Source organism: Globicephala melas, chromosome 8, assembly GCF_963455315.2.
Source record: "Globicephala melas chromosome 8, mGloMel1.2, whole genome shotgun sequence".
NCBI lineage: Eukaryota > Metazoa > Chordata > Mammalia > Artiodactyla > Delphinidae > Globicephala > Globicephala melas.
This window is the reverse complement of record NC_083321.1, coordinates 6,303,350-6,328,414: the sequence shown is the minus strand read 5'-3', so window position 1 is coordinate 6,328,414 and position 25,065 is coordinate 6,303,350. Positions and strand designations below refer to the sequence as shown.

At 60.2% G+C, this 25,065-nt stretch overlaps 3 protein-coding genes across 11 annotated transcripts; all 3 read left to right on the top strand.

Annotated features, from left to right (window-relative positions):
- Positions 1-287: 287 nt before the first annotated feature.
- KLC2 (kinesin light chain 2) lies at positions 288-9,998 on the top strand. Of its 5 annotated transcripts, XR_011377609.1 has the most exons (17): positions 447-564; positions 1,247-1,521; positions 3,849-4,079; positions 4,221-4,290; positions 4,948-5,170; positions 5,823-5,910; positions 6,001-6,102; positions 6,200-6,373; positions 6,476-6,575; positions 7,216-7,265; positions 7,373-7,440; positions 7,876-7,984; positions 8,088-8,246; positions 8,321-8,445; positions 8,664-8,721; positions 8,848-8,937; positions 9,025-9,998. XR_011377609.1 is itself a non-coding variant. In XM_030833527.2 (16 exons), exons 2-16 carry the CDS (start codon positions 1,294-1,296, stop codon positions 9,106-9,108), a joined length of 1,869 nt encoding a protein of 622 aa, XP_030689387.2. In that variant the 5' UTR covers positions 288-416; positions 1,247-1,293; the 3' UTR covers positions 9,109-9,998. The 5 variants fall into 5 exon arrangements, 4 of the variants coding, with proteins under 4 accessions (XP_030689387.2, XP_030689389.1, XP_030689386.2 ...); XM_030833527.2 differs by lacking the exons at positions 447-564; positions 8,848-8,937 and adding an exon at positions 288-416; XM_030833529.2 differs by lacking the exon at positions 8,848-8,937.
- A 668-nt stretch (positions 9,999-10,666) lies between these two features.
- Positions 10,667-18,008, top strand: RAB1B (RAB1B, member RAS oncogene family). 4 transcript variants are annotated; one of them, XM_060302907.1, is made up of 8 exons: positions 10,981-11,103; positions 11,499-11,551; positions 12,246-12,332; positions 12,460-12,532; positions 12,825-12,920; positions 13,037-13,132; positions 16,312-16,443; positions 16,536-18,008. In XM_060302907.1, the coding sequence occupies exons 3-8, from the start codon at positions 12,259-12,261 to the stop codon at positions 16,728-16,730; spliced, it is 666 nt and encodes a 221-aa protein (XP_060158890.1). In that variant the 5' UTR covers positions 10,981-11,103; positions 11,499-11,551; positions 12,246-12,258; the 3' UTR covers positions 16,731-18,008. The 4 variants fall into 4 exon arrangements, with proteins under 4 accessions (XP_030689395.1, XP_060158890.1, XP_060158888.1 ...); XM_060302905.2 differs by having other exon boundaries at positions 10,987-11,551; XM_030833535.2 differs by lacking the exons at positions 10,981-11,103; positions 11,499-11,551; positions 12,246-12,332 and adding an exon at positions 10,667-10,818.
- A 921-nt stretch (positions 18,009-18,929) lies between these two features.
- On the top strand, positions 18,930-24,835 carry CNIH2 (cornichon family AMPA receptor auxiliary protein 2). 2 transcript variants are annotated; one of them, XM_030833537.2, is made up of 6 exons: positions 18,930-19,072; positions 22,859-22,927; positions 23,358-23,405; positions 23,642-23,754; positions 23,856-23,999; positions 24,194-24,835. In XM_030833537.2, the coding sequence occupies exons 1-6, from the start codon at positions 18,992-18,994 to the stop codon at positions 24,219-24,221; spliced, it is 483 nt and encodes a 160-aa protein (XP_030689397.1). In that variant the 5' UTR covers positions 18,930-18,991; the 3' UTR covers positions 24,222-24,835. The 2 variants fall into 2 exon arrangements, with proteins under 2 accessions (XP_030689397.1, XP_060160364.1); XM_060304381.1 differs by having other exon boundaries at positions 18,957-19,072; positions 22,750-22,927.
- The last annotated feature ends 230 nt before the right edge of the window (positions 24,836-25,065 follow it).

Here is a 25,065-nt window from a genome sequence, read left to right as displayed (position 1 = left end):
GTGGCAACTACCTCAATAAATGTCAATAAATGTCAACTGTCTCCTTCTGGACTCTGAGGAGGCCGGGCCTTCTCCCTGGGCCCCAGTTTCTTCCGCCGCCCTCTCTGGCAGCGGTACAGGGCAAGTTCAGGTGCACATCCTCCCCAGGCTGTGCACATCCTCCCCAGGCTGTCCACACCGCTGTGGCCTCGGGGCGGGTTACAGCGGAGGAATCCGAGGCCGCAGGAGAGTGGGAGGTGGCCGCTATGAACCTAAGCTTCGGGCAAGCCCACGCCCGGCGCCTCAATGACCACGCCCCATCCCCGAGAGCCACGCCCCCGGATCCCTTCCTTTTGCCTGGAGTGGGCCCAGCCGGCGTGCTCCTTTAAGGCAGACAGCGGGCCGAGGAGTGTTTAGCCCCCTCCGACGCCGCCAAGGTACAGGCTTCACCTTTAAGGCGGCGCAGGGACTGCTGGGAAGGCCGGCGGGATGGAGGCGGTGGGACCTGCTCACGGCTGCTGGTCGGGGTGAAGCGGGGCGGGAGCCGGAGCTGGAGCGGGAGGCGGGCCCGAGCGGGAGACGCAGGTCCACGCGGGCCGATCGGGCCGGGAGAGGGGGGGCTCTGGGTCGGCCTAGGGGAGGGGTCGTCTTGGGCGCGGCCTGTGAGAGGGCCCGGCCAGCCCGCGGGGAGGGGGCGCGGTCCTGGGTGGCCGGGGGCGGGAGCTCGGCCTTTTCAGGGGAGGGGTCCGCAGGATGTCGTGCTGGCCTATGGGGCGCGTCCTGGGGGGAGGGGGGGACGAAGAACCCGAGATCTCAGCTCCTTAGGGGAAGGGTCTCCCCAGGGTCGAGCTGCCCAAGAGGAGGGGCTCTGTGGCTCGGCCAGCCTGTTGGGAAGGGGGCTGCCCGAGGGGGGCTGGGGCCGGAACTCCCAGAGGGACGGTGTCTCCGCACGGGAGTGAAACCCCCAAGATCCCCGTAGGTCCATCCTCTGGCGCGCCCTGCTCTGGCTAAGGGAGTCTCCAGGGAAGCCCCGAGACTGGGTCGCCTAAGCCGGCCTGAGCCAGTGGTCTGGGCCGAATCCGGGTCCAGCCTCGCCGGTCGCACCGCATTGCGTCTCCCGGGCCAAGACGAGCCGGGCGCGCCCCCTGTAGGCCGAGCGCGGGCACGGTGCGGGCTGCTGCCTGGGGGACGGGGCACCCCGGGGACCCAGGCGTCCGGGGACCCTAGGTGTTTACCTAATCCGGGGCGGACGGCGGCGTGGCCCCAGGCCCGGCAGCCCCTGCCCGCCCTCTCGCCTTCACAGGCGGCACGGCCATGGCCACGATGGTGCTTCCTCGGGAGGAGAAGCTGAGCCAGGATGAGATCGTGCTGGGCACCAAGGCCGTTATCCAAGGGCTAGAGACCCTGCGTGGGGAGCATCGTGCCCTTCTCGCTCCCCTCGTCGCTCATGAAGCTGGTGAGGCAGAGCCCGGCTCACAGGAGCGCTGTGTCCTCCTGCGCCGCTCCCTGGAGGCCATCGAACTGGGGCTGGGGGAGGCCCAGGTAGGCTGGTCTGGGGTGCTGAGGAGGGAGGTCATGGGAGGGGTGGAGCCTTCCAGAGGAATCCTGGCAATGTAGTAACAGAATCAGAAGGGAAGGAAGAATCTGTCCCCTGGAGCCTCATGGTAGGATCCCAGTAAATATCTGTTGAAGAAATGAATGGGCTCTGGAGACCCCGGCATTGCCTGGCCCCAGGAGAGCCTGATCATCTGGCTTCTCTGCTAGGTAGCAGAGACTGCATGGCCTAAAAAAACAGAGGGAATCCTTAAAGATCCCCCCACTCATTCTTCTATTAATTTGTTAACAGGTAGGTTATCAAGTGCCTACTATATGCCTGGCAATGTGTTAGGTGCCAGGGCTACAGGTCCAACAAGACATGAGATCCCTGCCCTAGTCCAATAGGAAGAGAATCAGAAATACACATATATTTATTCAATATTATGGTAAGTTCTCCAAAGAAAAAAACAAGATCTTGTGACAACCTTAGCTATTGGTCAAGCAAGACTTCTGAGGAAATGACAATTTAAATCAAGACCTGAGGAAAGGAATGAACCAGAGAAGGGAGGAAAGTGAGAGGTTGCATGTATAAAGGTCCTGAAGTGGAAAAGATCTTGTTGTGGAGGGAGAACTGAGAGACCTGTCTAACTGGAGCTTCGTGAGGAAAGAGAGGGACAGAAAAGGCCTGTGGAGAAGGCGGGGACCAGATCATGCTGTGCCTTATTAGTTTGGGTTTTATTCTCAGGAAATCAGAAGCCTTTGGAGGGTTTAAGCAGTAAAGGGACACAGTCTGGCTTAGGTTTTAAAACTCTCTCTGGCTGAGGGGTGGAGAATGAATGATTGTGGGTCAGGGTGGAAGGAGGTAGCAGGTGTTAGGAAGCCGCTGCTAGAATTCCAATGAGAAATGGTGGGTTGGGCCATGAGGGTAGTAAGAAGGGGGTCAGTCCTAGACGTTCTGGAAGTAGGTCCAGTAGGGCCTGGGGATGGACTAAAGGAGACAGAGAGGGGCAGGGAAAGTCCCAGGTTTGTGGTTTGAGGAAATTGAAGAGAGAGCTTGGATGGGTCAGGAGTTCTGTTTGGGCCCTCTTAAGTTGAGGCTGCCAGGATGACATGCAGACAGAGCTATCCAGGAGGTGCTGGGGTGTACAAGGAGTTAGACTCTCGGGCAGAGAGTCTTGGCCCACTCAGATCTTGGCTGAGACACTGCCTGGCTCTGTGAGTCCTGGGCAGGTGGTATCCCCTTGGTTTCCTTGTTTTTAGAATAGGGGTCGTGCCATCTGCCGTAAATACTGACAGGCTGTTTAGGATATTTTTAAAAATAGCTAGTGGTTGTGAAAACACCTGTCACTTAGGCGTTTGCTAATCAACTAGAAAGTACAAAGTCCCAGACTGCCTGGCTCTCTGGGAGGGCAATGTGTCGGGCATTCACTCCTCGGCCGGCTGACTGCCAGGTGCGGAGGTGAACACACCAGGGCCCCCTCCCAGTGTATACAGGCACAGATGGACAACAGGATGGCATGGAGGTGGGGGAGGTGCCATGCTTTCCGGGGGCTGAGGGCATAAGAGGCTTCACTGCAGAAATGACCCTGACCATGAAGGACGGAGAAAGGGTAGAGTCTAGGCAAGGCCCCAAGGCGGGAAGAGCCTGGAAGCTCAGGAAAGGAGTCATGGAGTTTGGAGAGAGGGATGGGGGCTGAGGCTGAGGCCTCTGGATCCCCTTACCTGCCCCTGTGGTTTTCCAGACACTGGAGGTTTAGGACACACACCCCCCTTCCCTCCCTGGGAGCTGCAGGAGGACAGGGGCTGCCCTGGCTCTCTGGTAGAAGTCAGGATGGGGTCTTTCGGTAGCCCTTCAGTCGTCTATCAAGGTCTTTGGGAAAGCGCTAGCCCTGGGCCAGGGGCAGCGGTATAGTGGCTCTGGCTACAGGGCTTGAGTACAACTCCTAGGAGAGACGGGGAACGAGTGGACAGCTCGGGGAAAGGGCAGCACCCCAGCTAGTGCTCTTAATGATCCGAGCACCCCGACAAGGTGGGAACTGGACCATCGATGTGGAGGACTAGCTGGAGGCCCAGGAAAGGGGATGGGCTATTTCAGAGTCCAGCACAGCCAGCCTGGGTCCTGACCGCAGAAGGAAGGACTTAGGAATCCCCAAGCCTCCTGGTTTCAGGTCTCAGGCTATGTTGGTCTGTTTGGGGCACTGGGGCAAAACTCCCTGGACGAGAGGAGAACTTCAGGGCCCTCAGCCCTGCAGCTCCTCCGGGCCTGGCTCTTCTCTGGGGCCCAGGCTGGGGGGTCAGCAGGGCTCTGACCTCTGTTCCGGCTGGCTGCGCAGGTGATCTTGGCGCTGTCGAGCCACCTGGGGGCCGTAGAGTCGGAGAAGCAGAAGCTGCGGGCTCAGGTACGGCGCCTGGTGCAGGAGAACCAGTGGCTGCGGGAGGAGCTGGCAGGGACGCAGCAGAAGCTGCAGCGCAGCGAGCAAGCCGTGGCCCAGCTCGAGGAGGAAAAGCAGCACTTGCTGTTCATGAGCCAGATCCGCAAGCTGGACGAGGACACGTCCGCCAGCGTAAGCCCTACCGTGGCCACTGGGCGGGGCGGGGGCACCTGGGAGCAGGGAGGGGCGGCAGGGAGCAGACGCTGCTCCGACCCAGCCCGCCGACCCCTGGGCCGCCTGCTTCCCTGACGCCCATCCCGTCTTCCTCCCCAGGAGGAGAAGGGGGACGTCCCCAAAGACTCTCTGGATGACCTGTTCCCCAGTGAGGAGGAGCAGAGCCCAGGTGCGGCGGGGTAGCTGGCTCTGGGGGCGGGAAAGGAAGGCTGTGTGAACTCCTGGTCCTTGGGACCCAGAGGTCACAGAAAACGAGGTCTGAGTGGCTGCTGTGTTCTCTCCTCCCTCGTTTCTGATTATAACATCCCAGCATTAGAGCTTAAAAGGCAGGTTTTACATGTTGCTTTTCTCATCTCCCAAGTTCTGTGAGGAGCAGGCATCACAGTTCAGAGCTTTGGAGCCGTCCGACCTGGGTGCGAGCCCTGCTCTGCCTGCGTTTGCGCGGTGGCCACTGGTAGAGTTTCTTTCCCCTCTGAGCCTCCTCTGAGGGTTAAAGGAGGACGCATGCACAGTGCTGATCCGCGGGCCAGTACTGGCCTTGCTGATCGTGTGGCCTTTGTATCAGAGCCTCTCTTCTGCACGTGACGAGGCTGAGGCTCGGGGGTTAGGCGACTTGCCCTGGGACACACAGCTTGAAGCACCGGAGCTGGGACTCTACCCACTCTTCTTGTGGGGTGACTAGACCCACTCTACAGACGGGGAAACCGAGAGCTAACGGTGACTTGCCCAGGGCCACGTGTGAGGTCGGTCAAAGGTATGGCTGGCATGTGCCGGCCCAGCTCAGGAGGCACTTGGCACATCTGACCTCCCGCCCTTGGCTTTGCAGCCCCCAGCCCTGGAGGAGGAGACGTGGCTGCCCAGCACGGGGGCTATGAAATCCCAGCACGGCTCCGCACCCTGCACAATCTGGTGATCCAGTACGCCTCTCAGGGCCGCTATGAGGTGGCCGTGCCACTCTGCAAGCAGGCCCTCGAGGACCTGGAGAAGACGTCAGGCCATGACCACCCTGACGTGGCCACCATGCTGAACATCCTGGCGCTGGTCTATCGGTGAGGGCTCCTCCGGCTTCGGTCACCCATGGGAGCATTCTTCCTGAAGGCTCCAGCCCTGGTCACAAATCCTCAGTGCCTGCAGTGGGCCAGGACTCGGGTTCTACCAGGCAGTTGGGTGACAGAGAAAGAAGGATCTTGTCCCTGGAGAGGGCCAAGCCCACAGGGTGCCTGAGCTACAGACATGAATATGCCTCAGTCTAGTGGTGGACAAAGGCTTGGACATAACCAGGGAGGGGAAGGCACACGAGGACGTGGGGGGCACACCTTCTCCAGGCACCAAGGCTTGAGGAGGGCCTTCGGTGAAAGTTGAGTTTGCCCAGAGCACAAGAAGGTCGGAGAAGGTGTCCTTGGCAGAAAGGACACCATGAGCAGAGGCCCTGGGGAACAGAGGACAAGGTGCACTGGGCATGGAGCAGTGAGGGTGGGATCTAGGGGAGTCTGGCTTGTACCCCAGCACTGCGCGCCCTTCCTGCACAAAGCACCCCAAGCCAGAGAGCAGGGGCTGACCACGTCTCCCCATGCTCTGGGTCATGCCCCATCATGCTCGCTCATTAGTAAGTATAGGAAGAGTGACCACAGGGATCTTGGGCCACTAGGAGGAGGGCCTTGGGCTGGAGGATACCCCTCATCATCTCCCACCTGCCCCCAGGGACCAAAACAAGTACAAGGAGGCTGCACACCTGCTCAATGATGCCCTGGCCATCCGCGAGAAGACGCTGGGCAAGGACCACCCAGCTGTGAGTGAGGCTGGGTGGGAGGTGGGGCTTCCCCTCCCCCTGCAGCTCCCAGGTCCCGGGTCATGGAGCCTCCATTCTCCCACCCCCTAGGTGGCTGCGACACTGAACAACCTGGCGGTCCTGTATGGCAAGCGGGGCAAGTACAAGGAGGCTGAGCCCCTCTGCAAGCGGGCACTGGAGATCCGGGAGAAGGTGGGAGCAGGCAGGGCTGGGCAGGCCAGGTGGGCTGGGCAGACGGGGGACGTAGGCCGGCCCCGAGCCCAGCCACCGGCTCCCCCTCCTGTCCCAGGTTCTGGGCAAGTTTCATCCAGACGTGGCCAAGCAGCTGAGCAACCTGGCCCTGCTGTGCCAGAACCAGGGCAAAGCCGAGGAGGTGGAATACTACTACCGGCGGGCACTGGAGATCTACGCCACACGCCTTGGGCCTGACGACCCCAACGTGGCCAAGACCAAGAACAACCTGGTGTCCTGGGCTAGAGGGGGCTGGAGGAAGCGGGGGGGAGGGAGGAGAGGAAAAGGCTTGACTCCTTGCATCCTGCTCACCCTCTGGGCCCTGCCCCTCCAGGCCTCCTGCTACCTGAAACAGGGCAAGTACCAGGACGCAGAGACCCTGTACAAGGAGATCCTCACCCGCGCTCATGAGAAGGAGTTCGGCTCTGTCAGCGGTGAGCATGGCTGCTGTGTGCCCCAGCTCGCAGGCCCGCTCAGCCGTCAGCATCTAGGACGAATACCTCAGCCGGGCCGGCCTCACGCCTAGGGTCTGGCTGGTCCGCAGCCACTTGTGTGCACACGTGAGCACACACACCCAACTCACACAGCCCCCTGGGAGGTTGTACCCCTGCGATGCCCTCCTTTTGCATACCCATGCCCTTGGCCCAGAGCCTCTTCCCCTTTCTCCACTGGGCAACTCGCGCTCACCGGGAGGGCCCAGCCCAGATGCCTCCCTCTGGGAAGCCACCTTCTGGTCTTTCACGGTCAGTCACTTCCTGCTCAGGGACCCCTCGGCCCGGCCCACCATTCAGGCCTCGCGTCGTCTCGCACCGTGGGCCTGAGGTTTGTAAGGGTGTGCTCCCCCACCCCCCCGTCACAGGCCCCTCAAGCACAGGCCTGGGCCACAGGCATCTCTGTTCCAGAGGAGCGCCAGTCATGTTTTGGGTCTGTTTCTTGTCGATTCATTCATTCAGTGAAGCCCAACCCTGGTCCTTCTTGAGTACCCCTGACCTCCCCCCAGACCCCAGCCATGTGTCCAGCCCAACCAGCAGAGGCCCACATGAGAGGCTGGTGACAGCCCCCCTCTCCCTACAGGGAACAACAAGCCCATCTGGATGCACGCAGAGGAACGGGAGGAGAGCAAGGTAGCTCTGTGGGGCAGGGCCGTGGCAGATGTCTGTGGAGGGAGGATGAGGCTGGGGGTGTGTAGAGGGGAGGGCCTTCTCCTACCTTCCGCTTATCTCTCCCCCAGGATAAGCGCCGGGACAGCACCCCCTATGGGGAATATGGCAGCTGGTACAAGGCCTGTAAAGTAGACAGGTGAGGACGGCGGGGCGGGACTGCTGGGACAGCAGAGAGCTGGGAAGCGGCGTCCTGGGCGGGGGCCGCGGCCAGGCTCCACACTCCATACTGCTCAGCCCCAGGACACACACCTCTTCTCTGTCAGCTCATCTTTCAAGGCCCAGGTCACAGGCCACCTGTCCCAAGAAGGTTTTCTGTCCCAGGACAGCCTGATTATCTCACTCCTGGGCTTCCCAGCCTTTAGTCCTGGTGGCAACATCCCACCTAGGGCCCTCAGGTGATTCCCCAAAACAGGGGAATCCAGGCGGACCTAGCACAGGGCCTGACACACAGGAAAGGCTCGATATTGGGCGGCTGGACGGTTCCTCAGGGCCAGCGTGGGCTGGGTGTCAGGATGGGCCCTGGCTCCTGGGGAACACGGAGTTGGAGCCCGTCCCGCTCTCCCGTCCGCAGCCCCACGGTCAACACCACGTTGCGCAGCTTGGGGGCCCTGTACCGGCGCCAGGGCAAGCTAGAAGCCGCGCACACGCTGGAGGACTGCGCCAGCCGCAGCCGCAAGCAGGTAGGGCGACAGGCAGCAGGGGTGTGGGCAGGGACCTGCGTGGCCCTGCGTGTGATCCAGTCAGGGCCCGTTGCTCCACCTGATGCGCCCGCCCCCCCCTCAGGGCCTGGACCCTGCAAGCCAGACCAAGGTGGTGGAGCTGCTGAAAGACGGCAGCGGTGGGCGCGGAGACCGCCGTGGCAGCCGAGACATGCCCGCGGGTGCCGGGGCTCGGTCTGAGGCTGACCTCGAGGAGGCAGGGCCTGCAGCCGAGTGGAGCGGGGTGAGTAGGGGCTGGACTGGGCCAGGAGGCTGTGTAGCCGGCATGGCACAGAGACGAACCTGTCCACCCCACAGGACGGCAGCGGCTCCTTGCGGCGCAGTGGCTCCTTCGGGAAGCTCCGAGATGCCCTGAGGCGCAGCAGTGAGATGCTGGTGAAGAAGCTGCAGGGTGGTGGCCCCCAGGAGCCCCCAAACCCCAGGTGAGCCGTCCACCCAGGTGAGCCTCTCGAGAACCCACCCCACAACCTACCAACCCCAGCTGAACTTCAGACCCAGGGTGAACTCCCTGTCTCGCTCAAGCTCCACCCACCACCAATCTCCCTTCCCATCAGCCTCCCTCCCCTGCCCCAAGCTGACCCCTTCCCCCATCCTCCCCCAGTTCCACCGTGGGCAAATCCTGACCGCCCTTTCCCCTCAGGATGAAGCGGGCCAGTTCCCTCAACTTCCTCAACAAAAGTGTGGAAGAGCCAGTCCAGGTACGGGTGGATAGTTGTTGGCACTGGGCAGCTGAGGCCCCGGCCCCAGGCCTGCATGTCCTGTGTACTTGCCGAGCTTCTCAAGCATGTCTGTTCATCCAGCCACACTTCCTGTCTCCATCCCAGGCCTGGCTTTGGGCTGGACCCTGGGGAGACAAATGAGGGAAACTCAGCTCCTGCCTGTGAGCGGCCAGTGGCAGCACAGTAACTATGGAGGTGGGTGGGAGTGTCAGGACCCTTCGGGCCAGGGAAGCGCGCACTGGCGGCAGCCCAAGGCTGAGCCACCTGCCCCTCTGCCCACAGCCTGGAGGCACAGGTCTCTCTGATAGCCGCACCCTCAGCTCCAGCTCCATGGACCTCTCCCGACGAAGCTCCCTTGTGGGCTAATCCTGAAGGGGCAGCTGGTCCCCAGAGCCTCCACCCGGCACCATCCCCACCCCAGCCCTGCGCATGGGCCTGCTGCTTGCCCCTCCTGTCTCTCCCAAGGACCCCTGTCTTTTCTGTTCAATCTCAGGGTAACCTCCTCCCTTGTCATCTCAGCCTGAGCCCTGGAGGCTGGGCCTGCCCACTCCAGTTCTACCCCTTATTTATTCCTTCCAGCAGGGCCCCCTCTTCCCTAGGTTCAGGGCCAGCGGAGGGGCTGGCCGGGGTCTCCAAAGGTAGAGAGAGGCTCAGTGGCCCCCCCTCCGCAGACCCCAAATCCAAGAACACTAAGCACCTGCCGTCCCTTCAGCACCCTGCCCTCCCCCGGCCGTTGCTTCTGTATATAGAGAAATAAGTTATTGGCCGCACTCCTCCCCTCAGTCCTTGGTACTATCCGGCCTCCCCTCACCCCACCCTTCTCTAGTGGTACCGCCCAGGCCTTAATCACCCCCATTCCGCGCGGTGGTATCTCCCAGGCTCCACATCTCAGGGGCGGTGCCTCCCCAAAGGGTTCCCTAGGCATTCTCGCTTTCCTCCCGGCCTCTAAATGGTGCGCCCTGCCCCGTGCCCCAGGACGGAGAGCCCACCCCCTGTCCGTCCTCTCACCGCCGGGCTCTGCCCTGCAGCCCGGTCTTATGCACTGCTCCTCCCGCCCGGCCTGCCCAGGCTCGGCCTGACCCCGCCCCGGGCACCGCCCGTAGAGCCATCCTGCCACGCCTCCTCCCACACCTGCAGCTTCTTGCTAGGGGCAGTGATGGACCCCTGTGGCAGGAGGGGCTGCCCCAGTTGGGAGGTGAGGCGGTCGCTCTCTATTTTCAAATGTTGCTGTAGAAATAAAGACGGTTTGACTCTGAGCTGGGCTTGTTTTGGGGCGGAGCCCGAGGGCTCCTGGCGTCTCTACGTCTCTACATTGGGGGTGGGTACAGGAGAGGCTGCGAGTGTGTGTGTGTGTGTGTGTGTGTTGTGTGTGTGTCTCGCTCACGTCTGGTCCTGCGCAGCTGCAACCCAGATAGGCTTCTCCTATCCCGGAATTGTTCGGGAGCCCCACAGATTCAGGATTTTTTTCTAACAACCTTCATCTCTGAGATTCTGGAGACCACGGGCTTTGATCGAGCTTTGCCCCCTTACCAAGCTGTTTGACCTTGAGCGAGTTACCGAGTCTCGATTTCATCTATAAAATGTGGGTGACACCTTCCTGGGGTTTCTGCTGGGAGTTAGGAGCGCCAGCACACGAAGAACCCTGGATAAATGAACTTTTACCAACGCTGCGGGGAGTGTAAGGATGAATGCCTCTGTCAGACAGACGTGAAACGTGTCAACGCCAGCACTAAATTGAGGATCTAACGCCGGGACGCTGTCAGGCTCCCGAGCGCGGTCCTCAAGCCCAGGTACTTCTAGGGAGGGAACTACAAGCTCCAGAAGGCAACGCGCGGCGATGGTGGGGCGTGGGCTAGGATTACGCCTGCGCAGCGGGGGGCGGGGTGAGTTGCACAATGTAAGGAGACTACAAGTTCCGAGGAGCCACGCGGCGAGGTCCCAGTACCGAGTGTTTGCGCCTGCGCGTCGCGGGCGGGGTCTCTGGGGCGGAGCGGCCACCATCTTGAAACGGGAGGCGGAGCAGAGCCGACTGGGAGCGACCGAGCGGGCCGCCGCTGCCGCCATGAACCCCGAATAGTGAGTGCGCCCCGCCCGCGCCGTGCAGCGCAGCCTCGATCCCGAGTACGGGGCTGTACGCTTACCGGGGTTGTCCGGCCCGGGTCAGGACAGCGCGGCGCCCCCACATCCGGGTCTCTCTTCCGCTGACCTCCCCCCCCTCACATCCGGGTTCTGCCCCTCCCCCGGGGGCCCCAGAACCCCGGCTCGACGCCCCGAGTTCTTGCACCCGGGCCCGGAGACTGCGACCCCGAGGGGCACCACTTGGATCCCGAGGCACCGGCACTAGCAGGCCTTGTCGGTCAGGTGACCCCGCAGCCCCGGTCTTTCCAGGCCTCAGTTTCCCCACCTGCTGCCTGAGAGTAGCGGTCTGGGTGCTGACGACGGTCCTGGCATTGTGGAGCCCATCCCCAGAGTTTCTGGTCTCGGTCCAGTTTCGGGCCCTTTAGGTCGGGTCGTATATTCTGCTCTCCAGCCCTCCCGGAATCCGCTGGGTAGCTTTTCCGCAGGTTCTCCCCTCCGGGGCTGCCGCTTTGCCCTTTACCTGGATCAAAATGCCCTGTCGCTCCCAGAGGCTGGTCTCCTCCCGCCCTCCCCTCACCTTTGCGCAAGCCCCTGGCGCCGCCGTCACCCCACTTCCCTTCGCCGTCACCCTGCCGGAGAAGTTTAGATGAATGTGGCATTTGCTTTCTACCTTCCAGTGGGATTCTTTGTTCCTCAAACTTTCCTCACTTCTTGGTCACTCCCCCTACGGGTAGGTGGCCCACATCTCTGCCCCGACTTCTCATCGACAGTTTTCCCTTAGTGTCAGTTATCTTCTTCCTCTTTTGCCACTTGCTTTTTCTCCTCCAGATCCTGGCCTCAGATTTCCTTGGGGAAGGGTGAAGCTCTGAGCTGGATTATAAGGGGTAACAGAGAAGGGAACCAACATGCTTTCACAGAGACTTTGGAGTCTGAACCTGGTTTCCAGTATTAAAGTTAACAGCTGTGTAACTTAGGGCCAGTCGCTTCCCTTCTCTGGCCTCTGGTTTCTTCATTAATTGGGAATAACCGGCACTCACTTCATTGGACTGTTGTGAGGCTTAAATGAGATGATGCATTTGAAGTACTTAGCACAAGGCCAGGCACAAGTAGGAAGTGGATACGTTTTAACTGCTATTATCATTGCCGCTTGTTGAGCACGTCTTTCTGGAGGCTTCATACCGGGCTCTTTACATGGGTATTCAGTTAAGTTCTAGGCTGGGCCCTGGCTTCCACTTCTGTGGTCTCCCCTGCCAAGTCAGGTATGGCACTGGGCAGTGTAGGAGGGTTTCCCTAAATAGCCCCTACTGGACCCGAAACCATGGAGTCTATCAGGAATCAGGGTAGGATACCCAGCTCTGTCACCTAACTGATGTGACCCTTGGCAAGTCACGTCCCTCTCTGTGTCTCCGTTTCCTTCTCTGTAGAGTGGGAATTCAGATGCACCCCTTTGGGCCAGCTGTGTTATGGGGAGTGGTCAACCCTCCCCATCCCAGGACTTGTGGGAGGATCTTGTGAGTGCTTTAATACTCTAATCCAAGGCACACCTCACAGTGTGGGAGAATGCTATAGTTTTGACTCCAGGATAATGGCGGGTGGGCTCCCTGCCTTCCTTCACACCTTCCCATCCTTTCTCTCCAGTGACTACCTATTTAAGCTGCTTTTGATTGGTGACTCGGGCGTGGGCAAGTCCTGCCTGCTCCTGCGGTTTGCTGTAAGTAAGAAGCTTCCCCTACCATCCATCTGGGGTCCTGGCTGGTGGCCGGAGGGAGAGGGGGGCAACCCAGAGAATAGTGGTTGCAAGACCTGGGAGACCAAGGATGAAGTTGCAGGACTTGCCAGCAACATATCTGACTGAACAGGCGCATAGGGCTGGCAAGTTGGGGTGCTGAGAACTGGGGCTCAGCAGTTGGGAGCTCGGCTGGGGCAGGACACTGGAGGGAGGTTTTCCAGATGGGCCTCAGACCTGTTCACTCAGGCCATTTCACTGGTCCCTGATCTTTCAGGATGACACATACACAGAGAGCTACATCAGCACCATCGGGGTGGACTTCAAGATCCGAACCATTGAGCTGGATGGCAAAACCATCAAACTTCAGATCGTGAGTGTTGCTCCTCCCAGAATCTCTGGTGCAGAGACATCTCCCTTGGGAGGGGAGATGTCCCTTGGGGCATGGAGCCCAGGGCTGACCTGCCCCTCTCTCCTGCTGTCTTGTAGTGGGACACAGCTGGTCAGGAACGGTTCCGGACCATCACTTCCAGCTACTACCGGGGGGCTCACGGCATCATCGTGGTGTACGACGTCACCGACCAGGTACTCCTGGGCTCACCATCCCCCACTTGGCCTCCTCAGCCTCAGGTCTTTGGCTTTTGCTGCTTTTTACTATTCCCATCCTCTCTTTCTTATGCTGTCCGGAAAGGAGACTGTTCTCGGACTCATTTCACAAGGAGGGAAATAGCTGCAGACCTGGATGCTCCCCAGGCCCCGCTGCAGGGCCTTGGCAGAACCAGGCCTCACCTCCCTGTCGGACTTGCCACCTTATTCTAGACCTTCCAGGCACCTGTCTTTTGTGGGGGGGGTTAGTCAGCTGATTGGTTGCTGTGCTGGGCCCGTGGCCTTCTGGGTAAAGACACTGTGGAGAAGCGATTGGAGGGCCTTACACGAGGAAGTGAGGGAGCCCTGCACTCTGGGCCCAGTGTGAGCAGAGTTCTGGGAGCCCTGTGTCTGCTGTGGCAGCGTTAGTCTTGTGTCATTGGCATCAGTGGTGATGTTAACAGCGGGAAACAGTCCTGTCACGCGTTAGAGTTCACAGGTTCTGTCACAGCCCTTTGATGCTTGTAACACTCCAAAGAGGTGTGTGTTATATTCCCATTTTACAGATGAAGAAATGGGTCGGGGTGGTAGGACTTTCTTAGGCCCTGCAGCTAGTTAAGTGGCAGAGACAGAAAGCCCAGGCCTACTGATTCTACCCGCTTTGTTTTCTTTAAACTTCGTTGCTTCATGGGGGTCAGGCCCTGGAGACGTGGAGATACTTGTATCAGCCCCAGGCCAGGAGGAGTCCCTGCTCTGAGGGGCAGCTGGGCTCTTCAGCTCACCAGGGACTCATGCTGCCTCCTGGACAACAAGCTGTGGGTGAACTTTGCTCCACTCAGAGGTCACCAAGGACCTCTAACTGCCAAAACTTGTGACTTCATTTCAGTTTTTGCCATGATTGATCTCTCATGGCTTTTAACTCTGTTCTTTTCCCTCTCTTTAAAAAAGTTACTGTGTCAAGCTCTGCCACCTCCTGCTGCAGCAGATTCTCTTTTCAGTGACTTCTCACTGGTCCGTCGTATCCTGCCCCGCTACGGCCCCAGATTCAGTGCCTCTTGATTGCCCCAAGCCGCCTCCTGACTCCCTGCACAGTTCTGGCCACCTTGTGGTTTGGCTTCTTGTTCTGTGATTTCTACAAGTAAAGAGCTGTCACTGTGGATCTCCTCTTGAGTCCTGCGTTCTGCAGGCACTTTATGTCTGTGTTAATTCCCATGTTCACAGTAGAACCCAGTGAACTCAGTGGTGGCATCCCTCTTTTCCAGATGAGGAAACACACTTAGATGTATGTTGAGTTACCTGCACTTGGCTTCACAGTCAGGAAAGGCAAAGCCTGTGTTTTGAACCCAGGGTTCTTTGCTTCCCAGCACATCCTTTCCTGCCTCTAGACCGCCTTCAGGCCATCTGTAGAGCTCCAGACCATCTGCAGAACTCAGCTTGTCTGGTGCTGGTCTCCCCGTCTCTTCTTGAACTGGCTTCTGCATCCTCATCTTTATAACAGAGTCCCTGTTGGCCTGACCAGAAAACTCTTCCCTCCCCCATCGTGTCAGTCCCTGGGCCCCTCTGTTCTCCCCCATCATCTCTCCCAGATCCGTTCCCTTGTAATAATAGCAGTGATGAGGATAATGGCAGCTCTTGCTAATTAAGCACTTGTTATGAGACAAGCCTGCATTCATTATCCCATGCTCACAACAGCCCCACCAGGAGGTACTGTTTTATAGAAGTGAGGAAACTGAGGTTCAGAGAAGCCAAGTGACATACCTAGGATCATACAATAAGTGGCAGAGGCGGGGCTTAACCCAGGGTGGTCTGACTCTAAATCCTGTGCTCTTGCCTGCCTCATTCCCTGGCTCAGGGCACATCTTCTCTTCCCTGGATTATGCCAACCATCTCCCAGTTGGTCTCCGTCTCCTTGCCGGTCTGATCTGGCCTCTGCACTCCTGCCAGGACTATCTTCCCAGAACACAGGTGTGCTCTTGCTGCTTCCTTCCTAAGAAAACCTCTACTGGCTCCTGGTTGTCTAAGATTTGGCCAGGCTAAGACCCTCCCTGCTTGGGCCTGCTTCCTTTTCCTTTCCTTCCCTGCTCAGGGACTGTGTCCCAGCCGCTTTTAGCTTTTCCCCCTCACCAAAGACAGCACGCCCATCCCATCCCATCCCGTGACCCGGCATATGTCTGCTTCTCCCCTTGCATCTTGCCCCGTCCCTCCACTGGCACCCACACGGGGGTAGTTCGTCCCTGCAGGTGTAGGTCGGCTGTCATCTCCCCAGGCAGAGATGATCCTGGAGCTCCACCTGCTCCTGCCTTCTATCCCTGCAGCGCTTGGTCGCCCTGTCTTGCCGTTGTGTGTGCCCTAGTCTAGTCCTCCATTGTCCCCTGAGTGCTTTAGGGCAGGGCCCAGGCATGATTCCATTATTTGAACCCAGTGCCCAGCACAGGGCCCCGCCTGGGACATGGCAGGAGGTGTACGTTTGAACCCAGTGTGATATCAGCAGACCTCTGGCTCCTAAGAAGGGAAAGCGGCTCTAGCTCAAGCATATTCCTAAAAGTTCTGTCCTTTGTTGGCGTGCCAGGCGTCGGGGGGTGGGGTGCAGCAGGCTGCCGGGAGAGCCAGGCCGAGCACGGAGGCTGTCAGTGTCAGAAGTAGGACAAATGTCAGGCCCTGTTCCCAGGATACCTGTCTCCCCCGTAGGCCAGGGTCTCCTCTGTGAGGATCCTCCACCTACCACTGGGCTCCAAGGTTTCAAACCTTAAAGGGATTTTAAGGCCACTGTGGGGACTTTGTAATTCTTGCTAACCTGATATCCTTTGTTTCTGTCTTTCCTCTGGCCTCTCTCCTGATGCCATTTGCTCCCTCCACGTGGTTAGGCCTTTTCTGTGTCTCGGGTAAACACGAGCAGCTGCAGGAAGCAGAGCTGGCTGGCCCTTGGTCTAAGCTGCTGAGGTGTCGGGGCTGTTGGTAGACAGCCGGGGCTCTGCTGGGCTTGGCTCTTGGGGTCTCAGACAGAGGAGCGCAGGAAGGAGCGCTAAGCCTGGAGGAGCTTCCTCTGGGTCCCTGAGCCCAGGGCGCCTGCCTTTCTCAGGAGCCCAGGACAGCCATCTTCCCCTGAAAACCCCTGTTCTCCAGGGCTGGCGTAGGGGCGGGAGGTGGGAGCAAAGTAACTTTTGATCTGGTCCCTCTAGGAATCCTATGCCAACGTGAAGCAGTGGCTACAGGAGATCGACCGCTATGCCAGCGAGAATGTCAATAAGCTCCTGGTGGGCAACAAGAGCGACCTCACCACCAAGAAGGTGGTGGATAACACCACAGCCAAGGTGAGCAGGCCTGGGCCAGGCCGCCCGGGTGGGCTGGGGCCTGCTGCCCCTCACTTCCTCTCCCCTTCTCTTTTCTCCTCTCCCCTTATCAGGAGTTTGCAGATTCTCTGGGCATCCCCTTCCTGGAGACGAGTGCCAAGAATGCTACCAATGTCGAGCAGGCGTTCATGACCATGGCTGCTGAGATCAAAAAGCGGATGGGGCCTGGGGCAGCGTCAGGGGGTGAGCGGCCCAACCTCAAGATTGACAGCACCCCTGTGAAGCAGGCTGGTGGCGGCTGTTGCTAGGAGGGGCTCGTGGGGTGGGACCGGAGGTGGCACCTTCTCCAGATGATGCCCCTGGAGGGGGCAGGAGGTACTTCCCTCTCCCGGGGCATTTGAATCTGTGGCTTTGGGGTGTCCTGGGCTCCCCATCTCCCTCTGGCCTGTCTGCCTGCCGCCCTGCGCCCCGGTTCTGTCAGGGCCCCCAAGAGAGGACACCCAGGACCTTTGGCTGGGGTGAGGGTGCGGGCTTGCTCTGCTGCTGCCTCTGGGTGACTTTAAAAGATACCCCACCACACACCTTTGGGATGAGGGCTCTCCTCTGTCTGTCTCCCTCCCCCTGCCCCCCGTGTATGCTGCAGTGGGTTTCTCTCCTTACTCTTCTTCCTCCCCTCCCCTGCGCCACCCCCCTTCCCCAGGAGCCGAGGGCCTCCCTGGCCTCTACTGCCCCTGGCTGTAGTCAGCACCTGGGGCCAGGAATGGGACCAGGGGATCCAGGGCCCTGGAATGCAGGGCCCTGGGCTGGACCTCAGGACGGGCATGGGGCCACAGGGGCCCAGCAGCCCACTTTCCTCTCCTCCCTGCCTCCCCCCGACACACACACTCACAGCTCGAGCCGTCCAGCTGCGGTGGGGTCTGAGCACATCTAGGGCAGGTGGGTGGGCAGCCGCGCTGGGCCTGTGTCTTGAGCCCAGAGGGAGCCTGCTCCTGCCACTCCCTGCCCTGCCAGAGCCAGGCCCGTGTGCTGCCTGCCCACCATGCCCCTTTGTCCCCAAGGCAGGCGGAGGCGGAAGGCCCACCGTGCCAGAGGCTGGGCACCAGCCTTAACCCTCACTCTGCCAGCACCTCCTCCCTTTCCCTGAGGCAGCACATCTGGCTTATTCTCCCCCTTCCGTCCCTTGGAGCCTATGAGGGCGGATCCTCATCCTCTGTCGCTACTTCTCTGGGAATGTGGGTGCAACCCAGGGTGGGGGGGGCCTCTCCACTTAACTCCCTCCCACCCAGGATGCTAGCCCCCTGCCTCTGACACAGCTTCTTCCTGCAGAAAAACAAACCTTTGATCTCTACCTGAGAAGCCATGTCCCTTGTGCTGTCTCTTGCCTGTCCCACCTGTGCCCTCCCCTCCAGCTTGTATTTAAGTCCCTGGGCTGCCCCTTGGGGTGCCCTCCCCACTCCCAGGTTCCCCTCTGGTGTCATGTCAGGCATTTTGCAAGGAAAAGCCACTTGGGGAAAGACGGAAAGGACAAAAAATAAATAAATAAATTTCCACTGGCCCTCGGGTGAGCCGAGGGTTTTTGCAAGGAAGTTGTGGTGGCTGAGTGTGGTCTGTGGTGGGAGCTGCCTTTGGGTGGCAGGGAAGGAACTGGAGCCCTGGTCTTGGTGGGCTGCACAGGGGGTCCTGGCTTGGGCTGTGTGTCCTAGGGTTGCTGTTGAAAGGCCTTGACCCATTTCCTGAAGCCAGGAGAGCTGCCTGCTTGTGCTTCTATAGTCTGTCCCCACGGGCCCAGCACGGTTCCGGCCGGCCGGGAGGGCGGCTGGCGGCCGTCAGTGAGCACCTGGTGAGCCGCCGCCGCCGCCAACACCCACACAGGCGGGTCCGGGATGGGGAGTTGGGCCGCAGACCTTGTGCCCCGCTGTGTCTGGCCCGCGTCCCCTTCAGCCCCCTGGCTCAGCCCCCTCTCCCGACTTTCTCTGGGTTCAAGCCAGGTGTCTCTGACCCCTCGGACGGTGACAAGTGCTTTGCACTTAAGACCTCGGTCCGACCTCCGTGGCCGGCGAATGAGGGCAGAGGTGCGGGCACCCGTCCGAGTGGGCCGAGTGTGGCCGTGGTGGGCTCGTTGTGTGACGGGGGTGGGGGGTTATGCCAGGGATGTGCGTCCATGCTTACGTGTCCCTGAGGTTGGGGCGGGGGTGGCGCCCGGGCCGCGCTGGCGGAGGGGCGCACAGAGACCCAGCCCCGCCCGCCCGAGGCTGCTCGCACGGCGGCCCCGCCCCCGGCTCCGCCCCGCCGGCTTCGCGGGCTGGAGAGCGAGGGAGCCGCGGGCGAGGGATCGCAGGATGAGCGATTGGGGCCCGGGCAGCCGGCAGCGGACGCGCCCCCCGAGCCCACCGGCCCGCGCCCCACGGCCCCGCGGCCCCGATCCCGGCCGCGCCGCCCGCGTCCCCCGAGCCCGCGCCCGAGCCCTGCGGGCCATGCCCGGCCGGCCCTAAGCGCGGGCCGGGGGGGCGTCCCCTTGCGCCCGGGACCCGCGCTGGCGCCCCCCGGGCCGCCGCCCGGCGCGGGGGCCATGGCGTTCACCTTCGCCGCGTTCTGCTACATGCTCACCCTGGTGCTGTGCGCCTCTCTCATCTTCTTTGTCATCTGGCACGTAAGGCCGGGCTGGGGCTGGGGCTGGGGTCGGAGTGGGGGCAGGGGCCGCTGGGAGCAGGAGGGGGACGGACGGATGGTCTCACGGCCCGGAGAAACTTGGAGCCTCCTCTCCGCTATCCCCCATCAGTCGGCTACTGTTCGCCCCATAAACACCCCCCATCATCGGCTTCCTTCCCGGGCCCCCCCCCTCTCTCCGCCGCCCCCGACTATCTGTGGGTATGTCAGTCGGTCTCTGACCCCCCTCCCCTGCCCCATGGCAGCCTTGGGGTGTGAGGCGGAATTCTGGGATTCTTGTTCCTTTCCCTCCTATTTCCCCACCCCCCAACCCCCGCCATCTAGTCGCCCCCGTTTGTCCGTCGGGCAGTTTGTCTGTCTACTCTCCCCACCCCCTTTGTGGGTTTTTCCAGCCAGAGTGATGGAGCCAGTTGCTATGGCAACTGCATCTGTTTACAGGACCCACAGATCGCAGAGCCCATTAACCCTTTCCATTCCCGCCCCCCACCCCCACTCCCTGACCCAGCAGTGATTGGCTCTGAGCAGCCCCAGAGGCCTAACCCCGACCACCAGCTCACCTTGGGTTTCCCTACCCCCTCCTGTTCGGGCTTCCCCCTACTAGGTTTCCTCCCCACTTTCCAGCTTTCCTCCTCTTCCTGCCCCCACTTTCCTCTTTGTCTCCTGTTTCCTTTGGTCTGTCTCTCTCTCCAGCCTTGCCTCACACCTGGTTCTTCAAAACGTCCATTTCTCATCCCTTATCCTGATTGCCTCCCTTTAGAGAGAGTCCCTCTCCCCCACTGTCTGGGGCCTTCTCAGTGGTCCCCTGCCTGTCTCCCTTCCACTCACTACAGAACTATCAATCAGCCTCCAGCTTATTTTTTGGGACCCTTGCTCCCCACCCCCTTTACTGCCCTCTCTTCTCCTATGTACCCTGAGGTTTCAGCCACCACCCTATCCCCTCCACACGGCCTGTGCATCTTGGCCCTGGCCCGCTCAGCTCATCATCCTCTGCTTGTACGTCCAGCACACACCTCCCTGATCATCGCGTTATCCCCCATCGGTCTCTTTGTACCCGCTTCCTTCCTCTTCCTCCCCATTGCCTCACCTGCTTCTTTCTTGGTCTCCCCACTTCATCACTCCTTTCTTTTCCTGGGACCTGCTGCCTGCCTGCTCCGTGGTCCTCCCTGGCCCTTGATCAGTCTCTCCCTTCATCCTCCCCTGCTGTCCCCTTGCTGTCTGTCTCTTTTACATCAGGATTCCATGGACTCTGACTGCGCCCCTTCTGTGTGAGGAGTGAGCCCCCATAGACACCTTCAGACACACACACCCCATCTGCAGCCCTCTCTCTCTTTGGGTCTCTCAGTTGCTTTTTCTTTTCTCTGCCCCCTTCTCTATTTCTATTTCCCTTCCTCCATCTCCCCTAGGTCCATCTTCGTCTCTCTGAGCCTTCTATCTCATCCCAGGGCCTTGGAAAATCCTGTGGGGTGGTGGCAGGAGGGCTGGAGTCCTGAGGACTGGAAGGAATTGAGAGTCACAGGCTGGGCACACAGAGCTAACCAGCTCCTGGGAGGAAGGCTCCTGGAATTCAAGAAGCCCCTTTTTGGGCTCCTCCCCACCCAGAGGCCCCCAACAGCCTCTATGGGGGTCCCTGTCCTCAGGGGATGCTCAGAGCAGACCTCCATCCAACACACTTGTCGATGCTCCTGAGAACCAGGCTCTGGTCGGCTTTGGGAGTGACAAGGATGAATAAGACTCAGGCTTCGCCCTTCTGGGGCTCCCAGGCTGGGAGAGAGGGCCCAAGTGCTCCCCAAAAATACTCATTGAGTACCGACTACGTGTCAGGCACTGTGTTCGCTCAGCTGTTTAGCTGGGCGATCATAGCAAGTCTCTTGTCCTGAGTCTGTTTCCTCATCGGTAAAGTGGGCTTGTTGTATATACAGCAGAGTGTATATAAGCCCAGAGCAAGGCTTGCCAAGGGGTGTGCAGGTGGGGAGAGGAGGTGTGGTCCTCAATCCAAATTGGTAAGAATTAGATAGAACCTTACAGGGCAGGACCCCAGATCCCACCAGGCCCCACTGGTCGCTAGGCAACCCTGGTGGGGAGTGACGCGTGTCTGCTGTCACCGTGGGGGATTGTTTGTTCCAGGGGGCTGAGTCAGCGCCAGGCAGCCTGGGGGGTGGGAGGTGCAACACTCGCCGCCTGCTGGTGGTGCCAGCTCTGGGGCAGACAGACGGCACCCTTCCGCTCCCTGCTGGACCCTGTTGCTGTGCCTGACAGAGTCAATGGGGAGTTGGTGGGGCTGCTCCAGATGGCCCCAGCTCCCTCCAGGAAGCCCGTGTTCTCTCCTTTCGAGCCTTAAGGGGTCCGGGATGCTTGGGGGGTGGGCCCGCTGCTTCATCCTAGGGCTGGTGCTCAGGGGAGGGGACTCCAGAAGGCTCCTCTGCCAGCCTTTCTCCCATGCCAGCTCCCCCCAGGTCTGTCCCATCATCCTGTCAAACACCTGCTCCCCCCAAGAGTTTCCCATCCCAGTGAGGACAGTGCCGTCCACCAGATGCCCCAACACCCAAAGTCACCTTGGGTCCCTTTGCCTCCACTTCACTGCCATTCAAGCCCTCTGGATTCTGGCTTCTAAATAGCTCTGGAATCCATCCCCACCTCTCCATCCCCACTGTCCCTCTCTTCACTCAGATCACCACACCTCCCCACCGCAAGCCCCAGCCGCAACACTCCCAATAGTCCCCTGACTGGTCTGGCCTGAGTGTAGTAAAGTGGTTAAAATTTTAACTCTGGAATCTAACGGGTTTAGAAACCTGGCTTGCCACTAACTGGCTATGTGGCCTTGGACAAGTCATTTAATCTATCTCAGTTTCCTCATCTGCAAAATGGAAGTGATAATACCAGCACCTACGTCATCAGGTTGTTGTAAGCATCAAATGAGTTAACAAACATAAAGCCTGTTGGCATGGAGGAAGCATCATGTATGTCTTGGCTGGGACCGTTAGCCAGTTTGTACTTCCTGTTCGGTCAATCCTAAAACATCAACCTAACCACCCTGCTTTGCTGCTTTATACCCCTCGATGGCTCCCCTTTACTTCTGTGTTGAAGTCCAAACATCTGGTCCGGCCTCACAAGGCACCCACGTCTGGCGCTGCTGACCTCCCCAGCCCATCTTTCACCATTCCCGTCTTTCTTCCTGCTCGCCTCACACTTTCACTTTAGCCATATAGAACCTGCAAGCTTCCTGAATGTTCCTTGTTCTTTCAACCCTCTGCCTTGGTACCTGCTGTTCCTGCTGTTCAGACTGCCTTTCCCGCATTTGTTCATCAAACTCCTACTCAAGAGTCCAGCCTGAACTCCCCATCCCCACGCCACGCTGAATCAGGCACCCATCCCAGGTTCTTCCTGCACTCCACAGCCCTGATCACCCTGGATGTAGTTCACAGTTTTTCTCCCAAGTCTGGGGTTCCTCCCGGGCAGGGGCTGTGTCCCAGGCTTCTGGGACCCTAGTGTTCAGCACGGGGCCCAGCGGAGAACACACTATCCCTTGGGATGTTTTGGATGGAGGTGTAGTGGACATGTCCTGAACTGGGCATCAGCACACTAGAGTTCCGTTCCAAATTGTTGTGTGACCTTGGGCCAGGCTCCACCCCTCTCTGGGCCTCAGTTTCTCCACCTTTGCAGCACGTCCCATCTCGTCCGATCCCCATGTGTGAATCTTATGCCACAGAAGAATGCGTGGGGGGCCATAAGCTGCTGCCCCAACCCTGACGGGCACACGCCCCTCCCCCAGATCATAGCCTTTGACGAGCTGCGGACCGACTTCAAGAACCCCATCGACCAGGGGAACCCAGCGCGGGCAGTAAGTGATACATGTGTTGTGCCGAGGTGTGTCCGTCCGTCTGTCTTGCCATATGTCGCGGGTGGAGGACGGCGGGAGGACAGGAAGACGGAGGTAGAGGGGACGGTGGCCGTGCCCCTTCCTCTGCCTTGTCCCAGCCCCCAGCAAACACCTGGCTCGGGCTCAGGGCTCGGGTTCCTCCTGGCGGGGCAGCCGTTGCCAGGCTCTGGGCCGTTGCCATGGAGACGCGGGTGAAGATCCCTCCATGGTGACGGTCGCTATGGGGACGGCGCGGCTGCTTTCCTGCCGCGCCGCCGGAAACGCCGCAGAGTCTGCTCTGGCGCCCCCTGGCGGCCACGTGCAGGGAGTGGGGGGGCGTGGGAGGGGGGCGGGGCGCCCCCAGTGCCCGCTCCTTCACCTCCACCATTGCGGTCTTTTCCTCTCCCTACAGCGCGAGCGTTTAAAAAACATCGAACGCATCTGCTGCCTCCTGAGGAAGGTCAGTGTCAGGGCTAGGGGCAGGAGGCTCCTAGCCGAGCTCAGCGCCACTGTAACCCAGAGCCGGGCCTTCCCCCTCTGCGGCCTGTTTGATCTGCTCTGCCACGTGGGAGGGAGTGGGAGGCTAGAAGCCCTTTCAGTCCCCAGAGGTGATGGTGGGTGGGCACCTCCCAAGTGCCCTTGAAGCTTAGATCTGTCCTAGCACCTGGCCGCTGACCTCTCACCCTCACTCCCCAGCTGGTGGTCCCAGAATACTCCATCCACGGCCTCTTCTGTCTGATGTTTCTGTGTGCAGCAGAGTGGGTGACCCTGGGCCTCAACATCCCCCTCCTCTTCTACCACCTCTGGAGGTGAGGGTAGCAGCTGCCTTCGGGAGGGTGAGATGGGAGAGCGGGGCAGGATGTGGGTGGGAGCCTTGAGGGTGGGCACTCAGGCCCCTCTCTCCCCCCAGGTACTTCCACCGTCCTGCGGATGGCTCTGAGGTCATGTATGACGCGGTCTCCATCATGAATGCTGACATCCTCAACTACTGCCAGAAGGAGTCCTGGTGCAAACTCGCCTTCTACCTGCTCTCCTTCTTCTATTACCTGTACAGGTGAGGTCCTGCCCATGGCGGTCAGAAGTCAGGGAAGGGATGCTCCAGGCACCATCCCTCCAATCCCAGGAATGGCTGGGCCCCAAGTTCCTGCCCTTTGCCCTTGATGACTGAGGGCAACCTAGGGCGCGACAGGGTGGGTGGCCAGTAGTGGGCATGCTCGCGACTTGGCTCACTGCCTCGTCTTCCCACAGTATGGTTTATACGTTGGTGAGTTTCTAAGGGGGAAGCCGGCCAGGGAGCGAGCCCAGAACGGACCGGACGCCTGTGCACCCCCAGCCCTGCCCCTGGGCCGCAGAGGCCTCAGCCCTGGGGAGGGAGGGGGCACTGGTGCCCCCAGCCTCCTCTCCCCCACCCCCAAACTGCTGCTGCGGGGACTTCCCGCCTTCAGAGCCCCCTCCCCTTGGACTAGGGCTGGGCAGAGCTCTAAATAGGGGCAGGAGCTCCTCTGCCAGCCTGTGGGCATGGCAGTCAGTCCTGGAAGGGGCGGGACCTCCGGCCTTGTCCACTTCAGAGGGCATTTAGGCCCTGCCACGGGGCAGGGCTTGACCCTGGAAGTTCTGGGCCGCCCCCTCCACCACCACCCCCACCCTGGGGCTCCCCCTGCAGGTGGGGCGGTACCCACACCGGGAATGAGCAGGCTCAGCAGGGGGGCAGCCCCACCCCTAGTCTGCCCTCCCCCCTCCCCCAGGCTTTCTCTCCAGACCCCTCCCTGTCCCCCCTTGCCCCAACCCCAGCCACCCTGTCTCTTGGACCTATTTTCTATGTTGCCTGGAGGAGTCCGGCACCCCCTCCCCGGCCGTTTGTGACAAAATATGAATAAACTACTGCAAACACGTCTGCTCCTAAAAGGCTTAAAGAGGTGATGGGGGGAAAGGGACTGCATAGGGGGCAGTCCTGAGCTAAATCCTTAGCACAGCTGGCCTCACGCCACTAGCCTACAGACCCCACTAGGGACCTCCTCAGATGGATCAGAGGCCTTTGAGGTCTCCTTAGCAGCTGCCCACTTCCATTCTCACTTTCTCAGCCACAGATAAACAACTATTTCTGCTGAAACACTTCCATC